Genomic DNA, 27,541 nt, shown 5'->3' on the forward strand with positions numbered 1-27,541 from the left:
TGGATTGCTTCATGATCTCTGCTGTCAGAGCAGACTATTGCCCTTGTCAGTTAATATTAAGTGGTGTAACGGTTACTCTGTGTGTGTGTGTGTGCTTGCCCGTCTCTCTCCACCCATTAATCTCCAGCTGTGCCTTCGCCAACACCCCCAAGTACAGCCAGGTGAAATCAGCAGGGGGCATCATCGTACGGAAGGAATGGGTGATGGACTGCCACAAGAGGAAACAGAGCATCTCCCACAAACGGTAAGAGACAAACAGAGCTGAAGTGAGACATGATTTCACTGTCATTACAGAGAATCTGGGATAAAGCTTCGGCTTCAGAAACAGCTGGATGGGATGTCTTGTTAAGAGGTCGTTTGAACAGTGCGACAGCCTGTGCAGCATGTGTCCAACATTTGAATCCACATCTGATTAATTCATTCTCTTAAGCCGTGTCTGTACGTCATCACAGAACAATCTGTGCACTGCACTCACATTGATTGAAGCGTCCAAAAATACACCCCTCACAGCGGTGATGCCCACTTGTTACAGAGAACATTGTAACCTTGAGCAGCTGATGCCTGCTGTGATCACAAATTCAGACCGGGCAGCTCCAAGCGGCTCTAATTATTGGCCTCATTACAGGGTGAGCTTTGGAGACATCAAGGTCTCACGTTAGAGCTCCACAAAAGCTGTCCACTGAAAAATGTAGCGCTGAGTTCCCAGCACGGGCAGAGAGAAGTCCAGTTTAATGAGAGTAGTACAGTAGAGCCCTGAATTGCGTAATGTTTTTTTTTTATCATTTGGGGAATTTCTTCTTACTTTCAGCAAGTGCAGTGATAGTGTTTGACTTGAAGATGAACCCCACCAGGCTCCTTCTCTGTGGGTTTATTTAAGGTTTCTGCGCTTAATCATTAAGAAGTTTCAACTCTAACTGAGTTAGCATGCTTTTCTTTCACCGCTGTAGATATAAACACAAAAAACAATGCAATTTGAGACTGATAGATGATTTTTCAGTTGTAACAATGCGTCTTATCAAAAGATCACGTAGTGTTGGACAGCCTCTATAGCCAGACTTCTTTTCATCCCGAAGACCAGAAAGCTGTGGATGAAGGTCCGCAGCAAAGACTGGTGGGAAAGAGTTGTACTTCTCGAGTTTACTGACCCTAAATGGAAGCAAAACTTTTGGATCAGGTGCTTCTCATTCACAAAGTTGTGTGGTCTGGTAGAGGGATGTATGGCTCCAGATGAAGTCACCGTCAGAGCACCCATTCCATGTATTATGTGCTTCGCTATCGTTTTGTATGCACTTGGTAGCTGTGCAGAATACCGCCTCGTCTCCAACCAGTTCAACATTCACTAAAGTGAAACACAGTGAAAAAGTTTGCATACGTGTTTTGTAAGGGCATGTTAAAAGGACCAATCCAAGAGCTCATCCAGATGCCCAATGAAGAGGAAGCCTCAGGAATAGCCTGGCAGTTTGAAGCAGCGTGTTTCATCCCTCAAATCATGGGATTGATCATTGTTAACGTTAAGACAGAGCATGCGCATACAGAACCCAGCCTGACAACTTTCCGGTTCACTGTTTACAGGACAGGATCTGACTTTAAATTGGTTTGGGAAAAGGTATATACTACCTCCATGCAACTGAAATTCCATTTGAATTTGGCCTGTTTCTTCCGATTGAGGTGTTTATATGGAGCATTTTTATTCGGTTTGGTCTTCTAACTTGATTCTATTCAGAACATTAGGCTCCATGTAAACCTGGTTTATGTTTCACAATCATAAGGAGCTACAGTTTTAAAAAAAAAACATGTGTTTGTGGGATGGAATTGGGAAAAGGAATTTTGCCAAATCTTCTGCCAACACCAAACAGCATGTTCCGCTATTACTTTTTGTTTGTTGAATTGGACAATTGAGTTGTGTGACAGTTTTACTCTGTCGTGAGTTGTTTGACATAGGGTTAGATAATGATACCTTGACTAATGAGTATCTTGAAGAACAAGTTTTTCGAGACAAGAGGCCTGTTTCACATCTTCTGGGAGACTGTTACAGATGTAAGGCGCATCAGAAGACCCCCCCCCTGAGGCTGGTTAATTTGGCACTAACATGCCATAGATGTACTTTGAAGCTAAACCATGAAGCACTGTTTTAAAGTCTGTTCTCTAAGCAACAGGTAGTGTGCAGTGACCTGAGCACTGGACTATTACTGTTGTATGTACTGGCCCTGGTCAGGACTCGAGCAGCAGCATCCTGGATGTACTGGAGTTGTCTCACAGCTTGTTTACAGAGCACATTGAGCTGAAACTTTTGTCACAACCCTTCCTCTAAATCCTGTGGTGTCATTCAAATATTGAAAACTGTTTTAAATCCTCTCCACCAGAAAGTGCTTGCTGCGAAATGATTGTGATGAGAATTCTAAGAAGAGCACTTACTCTGCGCATGAAAAAATGAATCATTCAGTGATTCCTTTTCTTCAAATGAAGTGCTGTCAGCTGCTGTGACTCGTGGGATAGTTATTAAACAAATAATTTGGCTTTGTTGCACCTAATACAACTCAAAGCTATCACCAGGGATTTCACTTTTATTTTCACACAATATTGTTTCTGTTCTGAGTCGAGTGGATCAGATTAAAGAATAATTGTCATGCTAGGAAATGAGTGTCGTGGCAGAAGCGAATATCACAGTGGGGACAGACTGAAACCTGTTATTTGTGCGCTCTTACCTGTGAGTATTATCACTCATTTTGATTGAATTTGACTGTCAGTTCAAAGATGTAATTTTCATATTATTACAGCTGGGCAAGTCTGAATAAGAAGTGGATCCAAGAGGTCTATTTGTACTTATGTTAGTCTTCAAAACGAAAGAAGTGATTGAGCTCAAACTGTACAGCCATGGAGTGTTTGAGCCACGTCAAGAGCAAGCTTTCTAGATGAATAGTGCTTAATGAATATCTGATTTAAAGTGAAGTGAGTGATCCTCTCCAGCGTCACCATTCCTCCCTCGTGCTGGCTTTCTTCATTCAATTTATGATTGAGCTCAAAGTATCTCCCCAACCTCCTCCTACCCTCACTGTTTTTGTCCCAGTAATCCATTCCCCTGTCCAGCACTGCTATTGTGCAGCATGTGGAGTGTGCAGCTTTGATGATGTACCCTTTATTTAAAAGATGCATCTGCTATGGGTAATTAAAGAGACCTCTTCCTTTGATGATGACAAGTACCCTTACAAATATGCACACCAACACTCTCAAAGTGTTGCGCCATCATGCACATATTACCACTCAGGCAAATCCGCTGCTTCTTTCAGACCATGACATGCATGCATAGTGTACATGTGAAGTGCACATATAAAAAGACGGTGACATAAGCAAAGCACAGACATGTTTTTTTTTTCCCATTATCCAATCAGGGAGGATCTGAGATACAAAAAAAGCATGGGGGCAAGAGCAGGAAGCACTCAAGTAGCTCTGCAATGTTCCATGACTGAAAACTGAATAAATAACCAGATTTCTCATTTCTTAGTTCTCCATTAAACCCAGGCTCTTCATCACCTGAGGGAAATCGGCAAAACCCTGAGAGAAAACTGTCTAAATATTTGCTCAATCACAACGTTAAATTTTCTTTCCCAAAATTTCTTATGCAGATTTATTAATCACGCATCCACCCTGCAAAGTAATGAAGCTTTTAAAAATGCATTGAGCCCTAGGCTGCTGTGTATGATTATTTCCTTATTAATTTATCTGCCAGGGATTCATACACACAGTTTCTTTGTTTATCCCCGGCTGACTCGTGTTGGCAGAAAGCAAAGAAGCAAAGTAAATACAGTTTTCTTTCCAGCAACACAATCCAGCTGCTCAGAGGGGACATGAGAGTTTTCTCTCTGCCAGATGAGATAACGATCCATCCAGAGTGTTTTGGGTCTACACACAGGGGTCTTGCCAGTTAGACATGCCCAGAAACCCTGGAAAGGAAAATATCCATCAGGTACCTTGTTTGGATTTGAAAACCACTTGGACTGGTTTCTGTTGAAAGAGCTGCAATCAATTCCGAAACCCTTTTGGATGTCTGAGCTGGAGAAAACAAACTTCCACTTAAATTCAAACCCCCATTGTTCAGACCACTGCCCAGCTGCAGACTACCAGTGGATCAGTTTTCTAACTTAGGCCCCGTTTACATGACAATGTTTCATCCAAAAACACTAAAATGCTATGAAAACACTAAAAAAATCTGTCTTTACACAGGAACGCCGAGGGTCTACGCTGTAGTAAGCATGCCAGGCCTGTAGGTGGCGCTATAACTGTCTTGTCCAGAAGCAGCTTTGGGGAGATCTCCACCGAAGTAGAGTTGGGCTGATCATCTGGTGTTTTGGCAACAACTAAGTGCAGAAGTGGAGAAACAGATGCACATTTTGTTGAAAGACAGTCAGCAGATTTAGCAGATTGAGCAGCTCAAGCACAACACAATAGTCCGCGACGATCGTAACAACGGTACTGTTGTCCTGTTGTATGCACTCGCGCGAAGCCAAGCGGGAAGTCAGCGTTTCCACAGAAAACACCAGCTTACTGTTTACACGGCAACGGTGTTGGCAGCATTTCAGAAAAATTCCACTCTGGAGGCTGTTTTCAAAAGTTTGCGTTCTAGGTCAACTAAAACGCAGTTTCCGAGTAAACGCGAAGCAAACACGACACAGCATAACTTTTGCGTTTCAGCCTAAAACCATTGTCGTGTAAACGGCCCCTTAAAGGCTATTCTAAGATCCTTGATCACTTTTACTTAAAGGGACTGTGGGGGCTCGTTTGTGTTGTTTCGATTCAGCTGCAAAAATAATAGAATTGTAGCAGTTGTCTCTTGGTTTGTTTGTGTTCACAAGGCAAAAGTCTTTTGCAGTCCAGAGTTGTAAACAAATGCCACGTGTGATCGATTTTTTTCTCTTGTGGTCAGAAATCATACCCGCTTTCCTCAGGGAAGAAAAGCCATGGAGCACCAACAGCGTGTGTGGCTAGTTCGTGTTATAGCATTTATCTGGCTCATGTACCAGTGTGCGCTATTTGAACAACATATGTAGTTTTTAAGTGCCCCAACTGCGTCAAGGCACTTCAATAAGGCACTTTTTTCCTCTGTTGCTCCACTTGAGCCCACGACTCATTGTCCTCAGTTCTTCAGCCTTCTCTTCTTCTGCTGCTGAGGTTGATTCTTCTAATTATTCTTCTTCTACTGCTTTGACAATGCAGTTGTCAACCAAGCTCATTAATACTCACATTACTACAGTGTGAGCCACAGTTATGAGTCAGTTGTGTTGGTTGCTGGGGCGGTTGTGTTCTCACTGCACAGGAACCGCTACAGGCGTATTTTTGGCGATCTTGACCCACTTGTTTTGTCCCGCATCTGAGTGCGATTGCTGTGTTCACATATGCCCAAATGAACCAGGGTTTTAAGCCGTCTGCTCACTGTCTCAGAACAATTCCCCCAAAGAATCCAGGTGTGACATACACCCTTAGTGATATTAAAAAAGTCTCCATTCTAAATATATGCCTGATTGTAATACACAATTTAAAATGAGATAATCAGTGCCAAAAAGGTTATTTCTAAATGCTGTTTCTCAGCTTCCTGATCAGGTCTGACAGGACCTGATTGATTTTTGGCATGTCAAAGTCAATATGATAATACCACCCCAGCTGACAAAGTTTAGTCTTCAGAAGAGAGATCTGTGTTTTTCCTCTGCTGAAATGATTACTTGGATCAATTGTGTAGTGATAGTGGACACTGAAGCCTAACTGTCCGGCAGAAAAAGGACAGAAGAGCAGAAGAAAGCTAAACGGGAGGTTGATAGAGCACAGGCTAAAGGCTAAAACATGGGTTAATGTGTATGTGATGATGTTCATTCCAACCCACGTGCACCAGTTATTCTGCAGTGGTCTGTTCAAACTTGAGAGTTTATCAATAAAATGAAGAATGAGGTTGCGTTAGCTCTGCTTGGTAGACGAGTGCTTGCAGGAATTGGCCAACATTTGTTAACATTACATGTTAGTGACAAGTCTCAGTACACCATGCTGCTAGTAGCACTAAATATAGCCAGCTACTAAACTACAGTATAAACTTACAAAGTTTGAACTTATTGTATCTGTACACATCATATAACTTAATGATAACTATTGTATGAGCTAGAATCAAATCAATCTCCCCGCAATTTAGCATCTGTAAGAATGCAAAGAAACACAAAAACAACATTTAAATACAATTTTAAACTAATTCAGGCAGAAAGAGGTTAAAAGTCATCTTGAACAAAGAAAGGTAAGTGTTAAAAAGAAGATCTGATCTCAAAACAAAATACGCCTTGTTAAGAGTCATGACATCACGGCAGTGTGGGCACTATTCCAGCCAGAGGTGTTGCTGTAATCCACTTCAAATCGACAGTCCTCACAGGCCCTTTAAGGCAGTAACTCGGCTCCCAGGTATTGACTGTTGGGATGACGTGTCTCCAGCTCTAAAATATTAAATGTCGGTCAAGAGGTCAACAGCTCCTAAGATAGTGTCTGTTACCTTTTTCAACAGAGCTGTCAGTCATGGCTACTGACAGCAGATCAAATCCAGTCTTACAAAATCTATAATGTAGTGTTGAATAATGCAGTTTAATATTGAATATAAAATAAAAATCAGTCATGTCTGAATCTAAAGGAAAACTTATTGATTTTTTTTCTATTTCAGGAGTTGATAAAAAGTCCACCTTAAGCACATTACTGGTTGATACATCCATGAGCATTTGATTTTATGGGTTAAGGAGCAATAGATGCTCATGCAGCAAAACAACAACATGGTGTCTGAATTGTTTATTTCCAATCAGCTAACCTGCTCTCTGATTATCAACACCAGCTAAACTCAATGTCACATGGGTTTATGTATCAAACACACAAACACACAAAGTTTGAACATTTGTTTTTATTGTGATCCATTGTTTAATCTTCATCCTTTCTGTGGATCATTTCAAATTTAAGTCATTGTCCCTTGTATTTTGAGCGTGAAAGGACAAGACTTACGATGATGATGTATTTTGTCTAAAGATTATTAAATAACTAAAGTTTTCAGGGGAAAAAAAACAGATTTAGGATTTTTTGATTGTAAACAGTCTGCTTTCAGCCAGATTTTATTGCTTATACACTAATATGTTTAAACTTTATTCAATATATAATATTAATTACACCTGGAGGTGGAAAAACAAACAGATATGCAAAATAATTTAGAAATATTTCAACAGAAAATTGAAATGGAATTGATCAGTTTTGAAAATTCATGATAAAAATTGTCTTTATAGGCTGACAAGGCTTTTACAGCAAGAGGAAATGAGCAGTTTTCCAATTTTAGGTTTTTAGAGCTTTTTTATGTTTTTGATTGTAACATATTACAACATTTATCAAAAAAAAATCAAGTTATACAAGTTAGAAAATTGCAATAATAAACATGCTGTAAAATTAGGTTTCAAGAAATACGGAAATTGAATTATTCACACTGTAAATTTTGGAAACAGCATCTCTCTTGGAAAAACACTACTGATTCTGGCCACAGGTGTCACTACTATCAACACCAAACCGCTAACCCTTGTAGAGCGGGATGTAATGGTCACCTGGGAGAGTGGAAGGGGCAATGAAAAATCTGAAAAAGTAAACCATTCTTAACTTAAGAAGAAAAATTGTTTTTTTTATTGATAAACAAAAGGTTATGAACCCTGATAACATGACATCATTGAACAGTAGGTCAAACTCATGTCTGCACCCTAACAGCTCTGTCTGTAAATTGACCAGCCGAACGTTTTCTTAGTGATAAATCCTTCAGTCTATGTTAAAAAGTTGAAAAACTTGAGCACTCAGCTCACGATTCAGCTCAGCCATAACAAGCCATCTCAAACAAACCTCACTTTGAGTTCACTTGAGGCAAATGTTTTTGGTCCTTCGAGGTAAGGCCGTTTATTTTCATAAGCAGCTAATTCTGCCCCCTTGCCCGCAGCGGCCTCTTTCATTTTCCAATTTCCTGAGTTTTATGAAACAAGCAGTCGTAGGTCAGTGAAATGTCTCCCTAAGGTGTGAGCAGAAATGATAAAACCTTAACGCAGATACTTCGACTTCCTGCACCCGTGCTTCTCCTCTGATAACGTCTGGGGGACTTTATAGTGACTTGGGGAAAAATACAGAGAGGAAGGAGAAATGTCAGGTTCCCTTGTCCTGTGTGTGTAAGTGTTTTCTTTTTTTCGGTGTGATATTTGATTGCATCTTCCACTCATTTCCCTGTATTACTGTCTCATCTCTTGGTGTTTTATTTGTCTTTTGACCTTTGAAGAGAGCATAAGCGATGAAGTCAGGATCTCTGTTACACTCCCTACAATTTTACATCTCTACATGATTCCTGATCAGTTCTCACTTCTTTTGACCTTTTTATCAATTATCTGCTCTAATTAATGATATTTATGACATGAGAAAAGACTGTAACATAGTGTAGCATAATCAGGCTACTCAGCTCAAGAAAATGATGTCTTATCCCCTCGCAGCTGGAGAAACAGTGTTACACCCTGTCCTCTGGAGTGGATTTTTTCCTATTTCAGTTATCACTGAAACAGAGTTAGTATAAAAAAAGGTTGAATGATTATCCTGTCTTATATCTGCAGTCTAGTTATTTATCCAGCATGTCACAACATTAACTATTAAAAGGTAATTGAGGTCACAAAGAGGGTGAGAAATGCAATTATGGAAGATTTATAACACTTCCCACCCAGGGTTCAGCCTTGCCTATAATTTGCTCAATATGACCCCAGGTTTATTGACACCCAGGTTAAAATCGCACAGACTGCAAGAAAATCAGGCACCCAGCAGAACAAGCTAGATCTTAAAAAGGCCAGGACAGATTTTATTTGTTTATTTATTGTTTTGATGTTTTTATTGTATCTAGACATATCTTGGATACAAACTGAGTGGTTTTCATTTTTTAGGTCAGGGTTTCGAGTTTGATATTGGTCCTTTTAGATATTGGCATCAGTGGAGAGATGAAATTTTGTCAAGATAGTTATCACCAAAAGTTATGTCTGTTTCCCTTTCGTTTAGCTCACATGACACATATCCTGACTTTACTTTCTTATCTGGGTATTGATATATTACTGGAGGGTTAAATCAGGGCTCGCAAGACTTGAATGCAAACTACAGTGACCCCCCCTCAATTCGCCTCAATCCACTGCTATTTTAGGATGTGACAGCCTTTAACATATCACAACAATAAATACTACATAATAACTAAAAAGAAACTCAGCAAATCTTCATCATCAACAACATTTTGCCTTAAAAAAGAAAAATCTTCAGGTTAAAATTTCAATAGCTTTCTCATTTTTAAATTTGTTGATACTTAATCACCTCTCATGTGTCCTGAACATCTTCTCACAACTTTCACAGCTTTTAGTTTGTTTATAAAAGGTCATTAAAAAACACTGAGACCCTAATCAGGGGCCAGTTGCTATAAATGTGCTTTTTTTCAACTTGGGATTTCAGTATTTTTGTTTTGTTTTTTGTTTTTTTAATTTATAGACCGGAAATCACCTCTAATGTATCCTGGACATCCTCTCACAATTTTCACAGAAAGAGGCGAATGTTAAATATGAAACTGTCTTCACCTCATTGTAAAAGATTTGTGATGCTGGATACCTCAGGTTGAATTATTATTTTAGTGAACGATTAAAAACAGCAACTCGGAGATTAAGTTTTCTGTCTGTGTCTTTACTCTCACCAGCACACAGGGCACGCGCCCAAAGACGGCGAGCGTTTCAGGAGCTATTTAGGTCAGAAATTCAAACGTACATCAGCTGCACTGTAAAGTGACATTACTGTCAGACAACAGTAACAGCCTCTCTTTAAATGGAAGATATCAAGTCTGTAGTCCACAGAGCGGATCGTGGCGGCATCAGATGTACTAATGTGTGGGACCGCCAGACGCACGTCATATCTATGATGCGTCATAGCTCATCAAACATTTCATAGTTTCCCTGATGTTTATACACAAGGAAAAGAGTGATCATAATGACTGTTCACAAGTCCAAGTTAAGTCTGAAGTCACGCTCAATGCATGACACTTGAGACCCCTGGTTAAATTATTCTTGAGTCACCTTAAGTGTATTGTTTTGGATATAAAACAGTCTTTTTGCCCCCCGGAAAATCCTCTTTTTTTCTGCGTCTCTTGCTGTGACATTATTTTTCCTGACTCTCTGTCCAATCAATGGAGTGTACTTGTCTCTGTGTGCGTTCTGTTTGTGTGTTTGTGAACACATAGAATAGAATAGAATAGAATAGAATAGAATAGAATAGAATAGAAAATACTTTATTTATCCCCGAGGGGAAATTCAGGAGTCACCGCAGCATTTAAGAAAACAAAAGTAAGAAAGAGTATAGAAAGTGCAAAAAAAAGTCCATAAGAAATTAGATGACGACATCCCGTCCACCACTCGTCCACCACTCTCCAGCCCAGCCAGTCTCCACCTCCACAGGGTCCAGGACTGAGCCTCCCCAGAAGTCTGTTCAGTCTCTGTCTCCTGGATCCTGTCTGCTCACAGCAGGCGAAGCTCCTCCAATGTGGCGCCAACGTCCGATGTCAGCTCCGTCAGCCACGTCCGTGAACAGCACGATGCCGCTGGGTTAGCACAGCTAGCTCGTCCATCCCCCGGGGCTAGATCCCACGTTCCCAACAACGATGGATGGAAGGAGAGGTACACGTCGTCACCTCGCAGCTCACATCCGAGAACCAGCACGTCGTCCTCACCTCCTCCTCCTCAGCTTGAGGGAAATCATCAAGCCCTACACTAGTTAGCATTGACATGCTACAGGCTGCTAACAGCTAATTTCGCATGTAAACAATGCAGCCATGGTTACATGTAGGATCTCCAGACAAACACAGGAGAAAAGTAGTAAAAAATATCGCCGAAGCCACAAAAAGTTTGGTGTCCGTGACCGACAATGAACCATACAAAGTGATGATCCACTCCAAATACAAAGATTACAAAAAAGAGACAAAAAAATTACAAGAAACGGACAAAGACGAGAGAGCTGCTGCAACAGGCAGCTACTTGGGTAGCACCTAGCAGCGAAAAAAAAAAAAAAAATGAAAAAAAAAAACATAGGGGTAGAACTTCTGTTTTTTCTGCAAAAATCTGTGTGAATCTTGTGTGATTTTCGTACCTAAAGGCAGGGTGAAAGTGTACCATCAATAATGGGGCTGAAGAGATTAGGCAACAATTCAAAACTTTTTTTAGAAAGACTAAATAATTTGACGTGAACGCAGAAGTTGTTGGAAATATTTCTTTGGAGAGTCAGGTTCAGGAGGAAAAAGTTTTCTCTCAAAGGTTCAAATCTTGCCCACTTTCTTCCTCTTTACTGTCAGAGGTTATGGCTGTGCTTTCCAAGTTGCTCAAACAGGTTGAAAGAAACACGTTTGGCAGAGTTCCTTTCACCTATTTTCCAACAGAGGTAATTTTTTGTGCTGTCAAACCACCTGAGAAGCACTCTGTTAAAAGCACCGTGGTGCCTTTAGATGGGCCCTCACTGCTTGTCCACACTTTCCGTCCTGATTTTCTGCTGAGAGGCAACATATCTCGAGTCCATTTTTGTAGATTTTTTCTACGTGAATGCTTTGGCACCTCTTCATAAAAGCTAAAAAAACCCTGAATTCCTCTCAATAAAAAGATGTCCTGTGTAATTATACAAAGCCGTACCTTTGTGTCGGCGATGTAGTATTTTCTGTCAGAAGGGAAAGGCTGTAGTCCAGCTATTAATGTGAATGCATTTGTTGAGTTTTCTGACTATCTCTGACTGTGAAACAGGAAAGGAAATCTGGGTGTTCAAGGACGTGGCCCAATTTATGACTCACTTGTTCTAGATTTAGCTGATTGACAACTTTTAGTGTTTCACGTCCTGTGCAGTAGATCAGACTCGCCTCCCAGCATGCATAACTTAAAGTATTTCCATCCAGAGGGCATGTTTTAAACATTAAATGACCAGTGACAAATGTTACCATCCCTCTGAAACTTGCTTTTGCTCCACTTTACCTGACAAAGACCCACCGCTGTTTGAAACATCGAGTGCAGCTGATCGGGGATGAGATATAATGTGCAGGCGTTCGTGGCTCTTTGGCTCTCAATCATCCTGACACTTTTTGTTGACCTGTTCTTTATCCTCCTCCAGTTATTTGATGGATGGAGCCGAGTCGAGCTCAGAGAGCGAAATGGAAGTGGATGAAGATAGTGAAGAGGAAATGGACAGAAAGGTAAATCTACTCCTTTTAATGAACCTGCAAAACAAGCTCTCAAAGATGGATGCTCTTACCAGTCTGAAACATTCAGTCAGTTAAAGTCCTCCATTTTTGTCTTTTTCAGACTCCACAGAAGCAGGAGAGACAAGCGACACCCAAGAAGACCCCAGTGAAGAGGGAAGAGGATGATGAGTATGCAGGCTCCACTGATGTCGATGAACCAGGTTTGCAACAAACTGCTTTTGTTCAGGATTCTAGTTTTTCAGGATGTTTTGTGATTTAACAGAAAGATAATCATTGTTCTGAAAGGTGGATGAAGGATGGCTTCAGGTGGAAATGAGAGGAGAAGACAAAAGAGGTGGAAATAGAAAAATGACAACATAGATGAAAAAGGTTGAGTTTGGATACACTGTGTGGGAGGGATCACCAACGAAAATGTGCCCCACTCTCTGATAAGTCGTTTTAGGCCAGCTGGTTTATTCCAGGGCAATAAGTTAACACTCAATTGATGTCAGACCTGAAGGTAAATCCTCACACTGTAGGTCAGCATCTGAAAGCCAAAGGTGTCTGAGCCATCACAATAAACAACTAGAAAAGCACTCAGAGAACGCAGACCTCCACCAAGCACATTGTGATTGTGACGCAACACTTAAGTCAGACTTTAATGTTATACTCCCTTTCAGCAGACTGTTTGCTACAATTTGGTGTTAGTTGCAGGTTTGTACGATAATTTGTTACTTGACAATGTTGAAAATTATGATGGCCCAGTACATATTTCATACTCTGGATCTTAGTATCCAGAATATTAACAGGATCTGGATCGTATTTTTACATCTGTCAGAAATTATGGTGACCTTGTCTTGTATTGTTTTGCAAAGCTATCTGACCATTTATGGTGGAGTTATATACACATATGGGGAAAACAGCCCTATCTCACAATGATGAAGAATCCTTTAAAAAACCTTTATAATAATATTGGCAAAGTTGCATGCATCCTGGTCCCATTTTCAAGAAGGGAAATCTTTCCCAGGGTTATTTGAAAAAAAAAAGCATAAAATTGATGGCTCCATATTGGATTGTGATTGCTGTTTCATTGCACAATACACTCAATACCAATTTCCTCACTCAAGTTTTCTTTTGTTCCTGACAATAGCCTTCTAGGAAGCATCAGTGAGTTTTTACACAAGGCATACTATGGTCCTATTACTTTAAAAGAAAAGAGTTTTTTGATCAATTGAACTGTTCCTCTAAAGTTGTGTTCACAGAAGTCATGAAAACTTACAGAAGCTTTTGGATGAGAGTCTAAAATTTTTGGCCAGGATCAATTGATGTGAGAATTAAGATTTGCTGGATGAGTCTCAGTAGGACATAATACTAGACACAACATGTAACAACCATGGACAGAAAAAAAAAAATACGAACCTCATCTTGCTCAGTTGAAGTGAGGTTGCCACAAAAAGTGCTCCCCCTAGTGGCTGGCTGCAGTATAGGTAAAAAAATCAGGCCCTCTGGTCATTCCAGATGGGCTGTGGTCAAATTTAAAAAAAATTGACACGCATCGTAGAAATGTTTCTCATGTCGGGTTGTTGTGGTGGTTTTAAGATATTATTGGTCTGCCTTGTATTCATGTCCTCCTTTTATGAAAAGTTTTGTTTTCATGTTATCAGAGGTTGAAAACAAGGCTTTACATCACATTTAACAATGATTGACAGCTGCCCTTCTTGTGTATTTTTTTCGGCTATTGTAAAATATGTCAGGGGGTAGAGCCAAGAAGAGATTAGACTCTCGAAAGAAAAACATTATTATAGTTTTTGTTTCCCAGCTCCCCTCAGATTCTCTCTGAGTCCTTCATAGCCTCTACTGCCCTAACGCTGGCAGCGCAACGGCTTCCAATGGCTGTGCCTGTGATGGGGAATTTTGGCTTCAAAAGGGTACAATGGTGAATGACAAAGCCACGCTGTCCACTATATATACACGGTCTATGGTTCCAGCACATTACACCCCAAAAGCACCTTGGGGCACCAGAAGCTCCAAAAAAGTGAATTTTTTTTTCACAGGCGCTACCCACAAACTCAGCTCTACTGCTCATCCCACAAATGCACATTCCTTACATGTGGCTCATTTTAAAAGAGAAGTAAACAGGCTTTACAAAAGTGTAAGATTCATTACCAAGAAACATTTTTGTAACAAAGAAATAACCCACTAAACATAAGCTGCTGCTCTTTGTGCCATGTTTTTAAACCCTTTGAACAACTAGCTCAGTTACGTTCCCTCAATGCAGCCACCTCGAGTCAAGAAGTAGTGACGCAGTGAATCAAATCATCAGGGAAATCATTAGAGTGTTGTCATGTTTCAATTAAAGTATCTATATTTAACACCCGTCCATTGTTATTTCTATCATACAGGTTTGTTAAATGATATATCATTATGAGAAGACAGCTTCCTGTAGACAAAGCAGCACACCTTATCTCTGTGCTGGGTTTTCACTATGCAGGTGTAAGCTTTGTTTTCTGATATAAATCAGATCCTGCTTACTCATAGCCATAGTTTCTCCAACCATGAGGGAAAATAAGAAAAAAGAATAACTTATCTTGTTGCTGGTGATTTTTTGTTTGTTTGTGTTGCTTTAGTAGCCCATAAAGAGACATTATTACTGATTTGCGGAAGAATCATGTTGATACAAGTGTCAACAATTTATGAGGCTGACACAAAAATATGAAGACATCTAAGTTTGTATCATAACTTGTAAAACTCTTTACTCTTTTTGTTTTTGTTTTTAAATCAGGGTTTATGTTTTTTCATCTATATTAGAATGATTTAGAAGTTGAATCAAATAAATATTTTCCTTTAAGGTCAGCCAATGCAAATCAACTGGAGTAAGGCTGAATAATAGAGACAGGAAAATAATATCATTCAGAGGAAAGTCCACTGCACTTTGGAGATTTATAAGTAAAGACAAGTTGAGTAATAAAATTTATTTTCCAAGTTATTTGCGTTTGTAGAAGCCCACAAGTGTTAGCTCCATTAGCTCAAATAAGTAAAGAAAGGAGGGCGTAGTGCCGCAGTTGAAGGGGATGTAACGAGTCGAGATGAGGGTGGTGTTAGAGAGGGGGGAAGGGAAAGGGCTGAAATGAAATAGACCACCTTAATGAAACACTTTGGAGTGAACCAGTGTGACTCTGACACCGTGAAAAAGATGAGACTGTAGACACTGTTTGACAGAGTCAACGGCGGTGAGACGTGATCAGTGTGAAGGGACTTGTGCATGATTCTCATTTCTATGTTAATGTGAGGCCAGAAGTAAAGTGGCATGGTGCATCAGTGAGGAGTCACAACAAACACACACAGGGAGAGCGCATTTTAAAAAGGATTCCTCCATTTTTTCCCCCTACGGCGCATAAATGTATACTCAAAGGAAGTGTTGTCGACAGGGTTACACGCTTTAAAGTCTTGATTATTTAAAGAAACATGGATTTATCTGCTTTTTTTTCTCTGATTAAAGAAGACCCTCACATGATCCAACAGGAGTTGAAACACTTTAAGTTAATAAGAGATAACAACCTTGTTTTAGAGCTGAAGGAGAACGAAAAAATAAAAACACAGAAAACTTTTCAAACCTTTGATTTGAACTTCTTTTCAAGACCTTTTCTGGCATTTGAATCTCTCTGTTATAAGGTCGGTTTGACCAGACTGACAAATAAAGTTTTTATTTTACAGGAGGGGACGATGATGGATCAGCTGTGGACACAGAGGACGAGCTTCAGAGGTAAACACAACCGAAAATGTCACTGATGCTCTCCAAAATATTGACCCAGAAGAGTTTTTCTTGTCTGTTTTTTGAGTTTGCTGCTTCTGGAAATGAAGTTCTTTGGTTAGTGAAAACAAAATAACAGAAGTTTGTTTTAAACCTGTGTTTTCTTATTGACTGATCTCAGAGGAAAAACCCCTGACTCTCAAAGGGATCAGATGGTGAGATAATGGTTTAGAATATAGCTTGAAGAAACTTCCACAATAATGTCTGTCAAGAAGCTTCTTCTATCTTTTGATTGAAAGGTACCACATTAAAAGAAGGACTGTTCAGTAAAAATTTGATGTATTATATACTGATCTCATGTTATATTGAATATTTTAATCTTTGAATAGTTTAGATTTTGAGGTGTCCTTGTTTATCAAGACATAGCATTCATATACATTTGAATCAAATCAAATTCATAGATGAAAACAGGATTTATAAGAATTTTACTGAAGCCCAGGTTGGATGGATGGCAGCCTTCACAAACCTAAAAATGAGTTTATGTTGTAAATGATCCTCATAGAGCACATGAAAGTGATGATTTATTTATATTTATCTCATGTAAAATCATACAGATTGGAAAAGTCTCCCACCAGTCACCCTTCCTTTTCTCACAGAGCTCCATGATTAAGCAATTGCAGCCAATCAGTGCAGAGTCTCATTAACATTACATGAGGTTAGAAACTGAGGGGCTGCAGATCATCCACAGACGCAGAATTTGTGATACTTTTTTGCATTCGAATGTGGGGAGCAGAGAGGAGGAAGAAATGCAGCAAACCAGAATGTGTGCAGGCTGACGTATGAACTGTATTTCTGATACATAATGTAGATGTCATTAGCCAGCTTAAGACAGCTATTAGAGACACACTCAGAGCGGAGAGCTTGTACTCAGCCATGCTTCAGGGATATGTTGTCAGTTGCTTTTTACATAAATTGCTTTGTCCATCTAGCCAGTTTGCCAGGATATCTGGTTGTTCCTGAAAATATATCTTAAGAAGAATTCTGATATAGAATAGAATAGAATAGAACTTTATTGTCATTGTAACAAGCACAACAAAATTGAGGTCACAGCAGCAATCAAGAAAACAGAAGTAAGAAAGTGTATAGAAAGTGCAAAAAGGTTCATAAGAAGATAGATGCTGACAGCTTGTCCATCATTCTCCAGTTCAGCCAGCCTCCACCTCCACAGGGTCCAGGACTGAGCTTCTTCAGTCTGTTCAGTCTCTGTCTCCTGGATCCTGTCTGCTCACATCAGGTGAAGCTCTTCCAATGTGGCATTCATGTCTGGCGTCAGCTCAGTTAGCCATGTCTGTGAATAGCATGATGCTACACTGCCTTCTGGTATTCCCTTTGTTAGCACGACTGGCTAATCCATCTTATGGAGATAGATCTCGAATTCCCAATTATGATGGATGGAAGGACAGGTCGGTGTCGTCACTTCTTAGCTCACACCTGAGAACCAGCATGCCATCCTCACCTCCTTCTCCTCACCTTGTGGGAAACATCAGGCCCTGCACCAGTTAGCACTTACATGCTAAAGGCTGCTAACAGCTGATTTCACATGTAATCAATCTGGCCATGGTTACATGAAGGATCTCCATGTAGAAAAAGTAGTAAAAATATCACAAAAAACAAATCCAGTCAGGTGTCCATGACCAACAAATGTACCATACAAAGTAATGATCCACTCCAAATACAAAGATTCCGGAAAAGAGAAGAAAAAAATTAGAAGAAACGGACAAAAAAGAGAGAGCTGCTGCAAAAGGCAGCCATAGCCAACAGGGCGGCGCCTAGCTACAAATAAATATATATATATATATATATAGATATATAGATATATAGATATATAAATGAAGCAGTCAACAAAGCTAAGGTAAATTGGGGTCTTTCTACCCTGATCTCACTTCCTACCACTGAAAAAAAAGAGACTTCTGTAACTGTCAAAATGAATATTCAAAAGTATATGGATGTACAGAATTCATTAATCAATGTTGACCAATAACAGTAACAACACCAAACTACTCACTGACTGACTTTACACAGAGAAGTAAAGTTCTTTCTTATTTAACTTGGATAGCTCTTGAAGAAACTTTCAGGCACGACAAAGTAATGGAAGCAACAAGAGAAGAGTTTTCATCTTTTTGGCAGAAGCATTGAACCCTTTTCTCTTTCCAACAGAGTGGAGAATGAGAGCAGACAGCGAAAAGCAGCAGCAGGAAAGACTGTGAAAGAGGAAGATCCATACGGGGGGTCAACTGATGAAAACACAGACGCTGAGGCTGAGCAGGATCATCCCATCCCAGAGCTCCCAGGTCGGTCTCCTTTTCTTCTTATCTCTGCGTTCTCCTCTTTCTCTTTTATCTCTACCTGCTCTTTTCATAGGAACACGACCTGCCTTCCTGGTAGACATCACAAACACCGATAGAAAGTAATTGGACGGCTTTCTGTCTCAGGAACGCAAACACAAAAGCATGCTCCATCTTTTTTGTCCTCAAACAAAGAGCCATTGCAATTATGCCTCCCACATGCTGCTGGTCATTAACCCCTCCTTTTCTCATCCTCTCCTTGCTTTCAGACTTCTTGAGTGGAAAGCACTTTTTCCTTTATGGTAAATTTCCCAACAATGAGAGACGTCTGCTGTTGAGATACATCGTAGCTTTCAACGGGTGAGACAGACTCCTTTAAGTTCTTCATTAAACCAGAAATCAGTAAAAAGTAAAAATGTTTGTAAACATTATTCTGTCTTTGCTTCAGGGCTATTGAGGACTACATGACGGAGAAGGTGCAGTTTGTGGTGACCAGTGAGGGCTGGCACGACTCCTTTGAAGATGTAAGTTGAGTTTTTCTTTCCCAACTTCCCAACTTTGTTTCAGAATTATCAGGCGTAGATCACTCAGACATCAACCCATGGACTAAAATTGTAGCTTGATTCATTTATTCAGTCCAGTGAGAGGTGAGCTAGTTAGCATAAATATCGCAATATGCTAAAGTCAAGTTTTTATGAAATAAACCAAGGACAAATGGCATCATTTTGGGAGCCTTGCCCCCTCGTGCAGTTTCTTTCAAACATAAATTTCCACCTTGTTCACCTGCAAAAATGTCTAACTTCTGCATGGAGGCATGTGGATAAACAGGAGCCCCCAGTGTCCGAAATTTAAAAAATACTTGTATTGAAATGATTCAACATTCAGAGATCACCATGATAAATGTGTGATGAACAAAATAAATATTGTAAGCACCTTGTCCACTCCAGTTTAGTTAGTTTACTGTGGTAGATGTGCACTTGCATTACATTGACTCCTGCAGTTAGGGAGTAGACACTGCGTGTAGTTTTAAAACGTATGTGTGTCAGTGTCTGTGTCTGCCTCAGCCCCCTGTTTTTTGGTTGTAGCGGGACGTTTTCAGTCACACTTGTCCACGCTCCCTGCGCTTAAGTGACTATGCGTGTTGATGATTGCGAGTGGAAGAATCTAATCGGAGTGGCTACAATAATGGACGTAGCACTGAGGAATAGAATCACAACCAAAGTGAAATGAAAAGCCAAACAGGTAAAGCTTTTTCATGCATGAGGGTAAAGCTTGGCTCGATTTTCACTTGCTTTCGGGCACTTGGAGAGCAGCACGGGACGAAGAGCATTCCGCTGACCAGGTATGTTTCAGATACCTGTGATTAGCTTGTGCTAACATGCCAAGTCTGGTGCACAGCTCTTGAGTTTCTCTCGTGTAGAAACATGATGGTGCAAGTGGTTGCTGGACTAGTAAGTGTGTTTACGTAGTCACTGTCAGAGGCTGTGGGTGTGTGCTGCCGCTGGCACTGAGCAAAGGAGGAGGAACCCAGTTTGAATTCATGTTAACCATAAATTTGTACAAAAACTCCTGCAGACCCTACTTTTAGGCATCTTGTCCACCTCTTTCAACTTAAGTTATAGGGCTGATGATGGGTGCTGATCACACTGAGAAACCTTAGTGTAAATAAAACTGAAGATTATGAATTCACCATCCTGATTACACCATCACAGAGGTGTCCATTTATATATAGTTTATGTTTTATGTGATTATATGGAGAAACATTTTACTCAGTTATGCAAAGTGCACCTTTAAAAATGTATTCTCAAAGCAGAAGTAGAACACATCATTTGATGATTTAAGCAGTCAGCACTTTTCATTTTGTGAGGTATAATCAAAGCAAACAGTGAAGTGAAGAGGAGTCCTGATTGATTCAACCTTCAGGGGATTGAAGAGGTGTTTTTATTTTATATATTTGGTCAGATTTTTGTCAGAATTGATCTTTTAGCTATTGAAGGGCCTTGTTAGCATCTGAATCAGCTTTTTTACTCAACAACCGCTCAGCTTTGAAAGGGCTTGCTACTCGTCCTGTCGTTCCATTTGTGATGCAGCAACAAGACTTGATGACTTCTGTGCGCCTCTCGTTTTCCCCCTCTCTGTTCAATCACAGGCGCTGATGGACAACAGCAATCTGAACTTTGTGAAGCCTGCGTGGATTTACGCAATCAACCAACGACAGAAGATGCTGCCCTATCAGCCGTACACAGTGGTCCCCTGAACAAAAACACTTTTCACTAACATGCTGACACTTCACATTGGGAAACTCGGGGAAAGCCATGGCAACATTTTTTCTCTTACAGATTCTTTTCACATACATTAAATGCAATAAGTTGTTTAATTTGTACCAGGTATTCACAAACTTTCATTCTTTATTAACTTCAAATTCTTCTGTTAAGGTAAATGTTAGGTTTAGATTTAAAATGAGCTTTATCTGAAGGCTGTTAGTTCCAGCTTGGCCACAGAGCACCATCTTCATCGTCAGTGTCCTACTGGGACATTTTATGGACAAAGCACACACACTCTCTGATTCAGGACTTGTGTGAACTCCTCTGTTCCTCTGCTGCTGCTGCTGTACACCTCGGCTACCTCAGGCTCCGTCTGGAAACGACTCGTCACCCTGTCCTGACTGCCTGCGGCACTGATAGGACTCTGGTGTAAGCGTGCAGAATGTTAAGGGAGTAGCCAAACGTCAGATGAATAGGTGCCATCTGTTCAGATAAAAAGTTCAAAAATTGGGTCAACATTCACAATAGAAATGATTTTTTTAGGGTTTTGTTTGTGTTTTCACTCTGGAGATTTTTGTGTTGTTAAAAGTTTGATAAATAAGACTTTATTTGATTTTATGAATGTGTTTGGTGTTAAAATTACATGAGATGGACTGACCTGACAGATTGAGGACAGAAAAACAAACGCCAGTGTGTTGCACCACACTACTCATGAAACACAAAGCAATGAATTTTCTTGAACCTGTTTTTCTGTTTGCTTAATTATTTTGTCTAAATAAAACTTGGGTTTTTAATTAAGACTGCTGGTGCCATATTTATTATCAAGCTCTCATCCCTTTCCTCCACCCATTCTCTGTCTCCCTGTTTCGTTCCTCCCTCATGTGAAGCACACTCTCCTCCGTCTAATTTACTTCTCCTCCTGCTTTGTGCCCTGAAGCCTCTGGGTCTCCTGCTCTTCAGTCAAGAGGATTAGAAAAGATGAAATGTGGGCAAAAGACAGAATGGGGAGGAGGGAGACGGAGGCTTCAGGGAGAAAAAGAAAGATGGCAATAAGGCTGTACTGTACTGCTCCAATTCACTAACTGTGTTAGCATCAGGTGCTGATTGGCTTCATAAAATACAGCGCCTTTGGTGTCGCTCTCAAACCATGTCATATTTCATGTAAACGCACCTCTGACAGGCTGCTTCCACAGTTCTCTGTTCAAACAGTATTTTGATTTTTATTCATGTCATTGTTCTTTGCTTTTTGTAACCTTGATTGACTACAAATGTAGCTCAGCACTGTCAGGCTGTGTGGATAATCCTCATTATTCCCTAGCACACAGTGTAAAGTGTTTTCATCCAGATGATGTTTTTCTTTAATAATTTTAAGTTTTCAGCTCTTTGTTCCTTCTAGTAGATTTTTATTCCCTTCTGCAAAGCAGCTATTCAGACTTGGGAGATCAAACATGGATGCAATTTCAAAAATGATTAATCTATTTATTAGATCCTTTTGCAGATATTTAATATTGCTGACTTTAAGTAATTCTGGGGTAATTTTTGCCTTCATTTGATGGGACAGCTGAAGAGAGATGGATGTCAAATCCGTCTTGACCAGAGGGGGGCACATGTTCTAACTGCTGACCACTGAAACTGATTTTGAAAGCAGTTATTCTGTATCTCAATTTTAAAAAAAGAAAAAAAAAAGTACCTTAAAGGAACTGTGATGACTATCCAGAAAAGCCAGTGTTTCTATAGAATGAAGACTCCAGTTCCCATGAGCGCTAGTGTGTTTGTCTTAAATCAAATAAATGTAGAGCAGAGCTCCCTACTTTTTTGTGTTCAAGACAACTTTTAACAGGTTGCAAAGTGACGAGATAGTGGGTTTATAATCTCATGGCACTTTCTTAGTTTGTACTGCTGCTACTGGTACTGGTAATCTAATTTAAATCAAGGATTTTGATCAGGTGTATATCTAGAAGTGAGACTTTTTCAAGATCACCTTGAAAGTTCTCACAGGGACTTACATGTACTTGAATCAAATTAACTTTCAATTAAAATCATCTCTCCCAAAAAATGTTCTCTTCACTCTCTTGATGAGTGGTCACAGTGTGATGTAAAATAGTATGTCAAAGGTTATTCATATCCAAATTTAATTAACTCTTTGTAACAGACAGAGGAAGCATGGCCCTGAGGCTTTTTGTTGCCTGCTGGCTCAACCACAGCGGACCCTGTGACGTGACCCCGTGTTGTGAATTTGCTAATTTACCTCCTGCGTGGCAGCAAATTGGCAAAATCATTTTTTTAATGGGACTAGAGCACATGTTGAGTGTTTTAAGTGAAGAGTTTTTAAAATGAAAGAAGGTACCGCAGGATTGAAAGTTTGATATTTTGAACAGATCACAACTATTAATTTACTTTGGGTACTAAAAGGCACACATTTCATAACAAGTTAATCTTTACACAAAAATAAATAAATAATAACAACTAGTATCATCTGTATATTGTGGATATTAATATCATTGTATAGTTTGTATCATTTAAACCCTTGTAATGTGTCAGAAAGCTGCCAACGTCTTTGGTGTTTGCAGGTCAAAGTTGATGCGTGGTTAAACTTAGCTTGTTTGTAGTCAAAATATTGTTTTTCACCTCATAGCTAGCTTATTATATATTCATACCCATGTAAACACTGTTTTAAATGTTACATTTTTGAGCTCCATCGACCTTTTATCTTACAAAATACCACTTGTCTTTAACTAAAACAATATTATTAACAAAAGTGACATCTGAGGTGCTGCGGGTCAAAACTGACCCATATGGATTTGTGTCAAGGAGAAGGCAAAAAATCCTTTCTTATTTATAAAAACAACTCTTTTTACTCAGAATAGCAAGTGCAAATTGAAAACTGAAGCCTCGTTCTGGTCCCCCAAAAAAAGTACTTTCTACGAACCTAAACTTGGAAACTATCAAATTTGACCTGAACACAGTCTAAGCGTTAAAGCTCCTATGAGCATTTTTCAGTTAGTTTTGATTTTGGCACTCTAAACATTAGCACTAATTAACTTTTAATGAACACATTACCTCATCACTTTGCCTCCTGCAAAAAGTTTTCTTGACCAAAGACAAGATGTGTTAAAAAGAAATTAAGCTCTCCAATCATGTGCTTCCAAAACAAACATCATTGTCTGAAGAGTTTAAGTTTAAAGGTTTACCAAAGCTAAAACCTAACAGGTGTTTAAATCCAAAGCCTAGATTTGTCGTGAAGCAGAGTAAAAGTGTGAAACTGAATAACACAGATGCAGTCACCTACCTCAAGACTGCTCATGTAAAGATCTATAGTTGAGCAGGTATTTATATCTGTGTGGTGTGTAGTTAACCGAGGTAACATTTGTGCTGTCATTTGGCAGATGTTCACTCTCACCTGATGCATTACAGACACCTGTTTGCTCTCATCTTGAGGATTACAGTTTCTTCTTTTTACTTTGGTCCAGCTGTTATGGACTCATCAGCTTCTCAAAGAACGGATCCTATGAGATTTCTTTTATTGCTTATTGTTAATAACGGTAGCTGCAACACTTTACCTGCAGGTTGTGAAATTAGTTTTGCCACATGGACTCCTGTACTCCAGCCCAGTGTCTTTCTTCTCCTTCAATGAAATGTAATCCATCACAGTAAATGAAACAATGACAGCACATAACAGAATAATTGCATCAGAGCATGAATATCCTCAGTAATAAACTTGACAGTGATGTTGGCTCGTGTACAAAGCTGGGTGTACACAAGAGGAGAAAGACACTGATAATCAGACTGCAGACAAAGACGCTCAGTTGTCTTGTTATGCCATGGCATGGAAACATTTATTCTGGTCTTTTTTTGGAAGTGATGCTTCTATCAAAAGTCTTCAGACATTTTCCCATATGTTCAGTTAAATGCAAAACTTCCTCAAATGGTATTTTGGATCATCAGTCCTCATTTTAAAGCAAGAGAAAACAGTTTCTCACTGCATCCTCTGTCTTTCATAAATGATCCAGATTTGCATTTCTTAGCCTCCGTTTTTGAAAGGAAAAGATGTTGATGTTTAACAGTTTCAAACAGCAGGGTTTTTTTTAAGATCTTTAATCATGTAAGATATCTAAGTACATCAGGCATGACAATATCTTATTTATCATATGGTCACAGAACACAAATGCTCTGAGTAAAACAACTGCATTTTTATTGGAGTCACTGCTGTGAAGCCATTTATTGCCTCTCCCTCAGACCTCAGATCTTGCCATCCGCATTAAGGTTTATTAGTTTAAGTCTCTGTGCCATAAAGTCTGCTTTTGACATGGTGCTGTAATTTTGTTTTGGAGCTTTTATCCCTTTATTCAAAGGAAAGGAAAACCTGCGCAGCATCCTCTGCATGCAGGTCATGCAACCCAACCAATACGCCAAAGCAGCACCTATAAACACCAGTATGCAAAGTGAAGAAGTTTTATGATCTGATTAATTATTCAATAAAATGAAATCCAACTATTTCTGGTAAACGCTTTTCATTCATCCTTTTCTTCAGTTAAAAACCATCAACATTCCCAGACAAAACAGCGGCTGTGATTTTACATGTCTCATTCAAATCTGCAGCAATAAATTCTGTCATGCTTTCAAATAAAAGCTAATACTTTCGACCTTCATTCTCTTCATCATTTCTCGCCTCTGTCCTTGCCTTTAATCCTTCATTGAATAGTTCAACAGTCATCAAAGAGGTAATTAGATAATAGTCTGGCAATTGAAATCTAGACAGAATAAATGTGGTAAGTATAAAGAAATGAAATTAAATATGAGACGGGTGTTGATGAAGATCTCATTTCTGACTTGAACCGAAGAAGACCAAAAACAAGGGCTAGTGACTCCAGACAGATGCAAACATGTGAATTTTGGATCCTACAGGTAACCAATTTTTTTTTCTGTGTTGTATTTTTTATTTAGTTTATCAAATTTTAAGTTAAGATCATTTGTTTATCGTGGTTTATAAGGATACACTGCAGTTTTTCAGCATTGTAGCTAGCAGTTTGTTTTCTCCACAGCAGAAACCGGAAGTGATGTCTTATTGGCTGAAACGTACCTGCACTTTCAAAAAAATTAGGTAGTCTTTAAAGAAAACAACAAGCAGAAAAAAAGTGCGTAAAAAAGAGAAAGGAGTAAATAAAACAAATGGCAGACTAACCCTTTTTTTTTTTTTTTTTTTTAACGAATGAACTGCTACTGTTCTCAACAACTGCATTACAACTGTCTGCCACGAGAGCCCCCTTGCCCCATGTCTACCGTTAAAAACAGGTGAAGATGACCGTTTGAAACACTCCTTCTCTCCATCCCTATCAGACAGTTTCCCGCCACTGACCTCGGCTCAACCACCAACCGTCAGGAGGGAGGAGGGGATCTGAATTTACTACGCTCCGGGGACTCGATGAGAAACAGAGTGTGAGAGTGTGTGTGGTGAATTTGTTGACCAAACGCGGACCGACTAAGGTCAAGGCAGGAGGTTCAGCCGTGAATCGTCAGATTGGATGCAGCAGGCTGACAGCAAATTTGTCCCCGATGTTCATGTGAGAGGAGAGCGGACGTGAGTGGGAGCAGCTCTACACGGAGAGGGTGAGTGATTTAAACGCTCTTTAAATCCAGACTCTATAATTCTTACTTTTTATTTTGTGTTTAAACACGACAGATTTATTTATATTGCACAAGATACTACCTTTAAACAAGTGTGACGATGATGGTACCTTGCGATATTTTACTGGTTTACAAGTTGAAGCTTGATTAAAACAGAGAAAAAAATAATTACAGAGATAACGTAGGTATAAAAATCAGTCTAAGTCTAATATATGACTTCATTTTAATTCTTGTCACATTTTATGTGCCAAAAAGACTGGCCATGCATGAATAATTTCTTGAAACAGCTTTCAAGCAGATGTGGAGTAAATACTTTTCCTTTTAGATGAAGCAACATAAAGAAACATGTCAATTACATTTGAATTTATCAGTAATACCGTTAATATGCTCTTGGTGCGACAATTCTGTATATTGAAAAATACTGCCATGGATAAACAAACTGCACCTGTATTAATTAATAAGACAATTAAAAGTTTAGAAATTGAATATGGAAACCAATCATGTGATTTAAAGTCCTGAATACTAAATCATGAGGTCCATGGTGTAAAAAGTAAGGGAGGGATAATGTTTGTTTTTCTGTCTTAGATGTGTGCAGAACAAACCCAGTCAAATAAAACTTCAGGGTCATGTTCTGATTTTTTTTCCCAAAAGATTTTAAAGCTATTTCTGTTACAGCTGTCTTCCTCTCGGGATAGTTTCTTTTCTTTTCCTCTCCTTTTTCTACAAACATTAGCATAAATCTTTAAAGATAGCCAGCTATTTTATAACTTGTCCATTAAGCCACGAAATCAGAAATGCTTCGGTGAAATAATAATTAGATCTTTAAGGACTTCTTTATTTGTGACACCCCCTGGTGGTCAAAGACTGCATCATGTAGTGTCATATTTAGTTTGGAGGCTTTGTCTCAGTTAAGTAATCCTCAGTAGACCGAAATATGAGATCTAGAGAAAAAACACAAACTCAAATGAAATAAACTTTGTACTTCAGTAAGTAAACAACCACTCACAACAACCATTTTTTTTCACAAGAATACAAGTATTCCACCATCTGTTATAAACTCTTACACTCTAGATTTGAATATGCATAAACAGCTCTCTGACAGTAGAAGACTGTTGGCTTTGCTGCTTTAAAGCAAAGCACTTTCTTCTATGGTGGCCCTGAAGGTCATAACTAGACACACATTTCATGATCACAAGAAAACTTTTGAAAACACATAGAGGACATTTGCTAAACAAAGAAAAAATGTTGCAGGAAAACATAGTAAAATTCAAAGAGGCAAACTTTTTTCTCAAAATGCAAACAT

At 39.3% G+C, this 27,541-nt stretch overlaps 2 protein-coding genes across 2 annotated transcripts in view; both read left to right on the forward strand.

The window, feature by feature from the left end:
* Window positions 1-21,367, forward strand: part of xrcc1 (X-ray repair complementing defective repair in Chinese hamster cells 1) — a 29,775-nt gene extending 8,408 nt beyond the window's left edge. Inside the window, exons 10-17 of the mRNA XM_074683478.1 lie at window positions 128-244; window positions 12,184-12,265; window positions 12,375-12,474; window positions 15,968-16,016; window positions 18,222-18,355; window positions 18,619-18,709; window positions 18,798-18,873; window positions 20,499-21,367. Of these exons, the coding sequence (XP_074539579.1) occupies window positions 128-244; window positions 12,184-12,265; window positions 12,375-12,474; window positions 15,968-16,016; window positions 18,222-18,355; window positions 18,619-18,709; window positions 18,798-18,873; window positions 20,499-20,606 (757 nt within the window). The 3' untranslated portion in view covers window positions 20,607-21,367. The remainder of the gene's footprint in view (window positions 1-127; window positions 245-12,183; window positions 12,266-12,374; window positions 12,475-15,967; window positions 16,017-18,221; window positions 18,356-18,618; window positions 18,710-18,797; window positions 18,874-20,498) is intronic.
* A 4,515-nt stretch (window positions 21,368-25,882) lies between these two features.
* The window catches only part of drd2l (dopamine receptor D2 like), a 32,964-nt gene continuing 31,305 nt past the window's right edge, over window positions 25,883-27,541 (forward strand). Inside the window, exon 1 of the mRNA XM_074683483.1 lies at window positions 25,883-26,220. The gene's annotated coding sequence lies outside the window, so the exon portion shown is untranslated. The remainder of the gene's footprint in view (window positions 26,221-27,541) is intronic.

The sequence above is a fragment of the Halichoeres trimaculatus genome, unplaced genomic scaffold, assembly GCF_033239565.1.
Source record: "Halichoeres trimaculatus isolate MK-OKI-2021-1 unplaced genomic scaffold, fHalTri1.1 fHalTri1_scaffold_12, whole genome shotgun sequence".
In the NCBI taxonomy this organism is placed as follows: domain Eukaryota; kingdom Metazoa; phylum Chordata; class Actinopteri; order Labriformes; family Labridae; genus Halichoeres; species Halichoeres trimaculatus.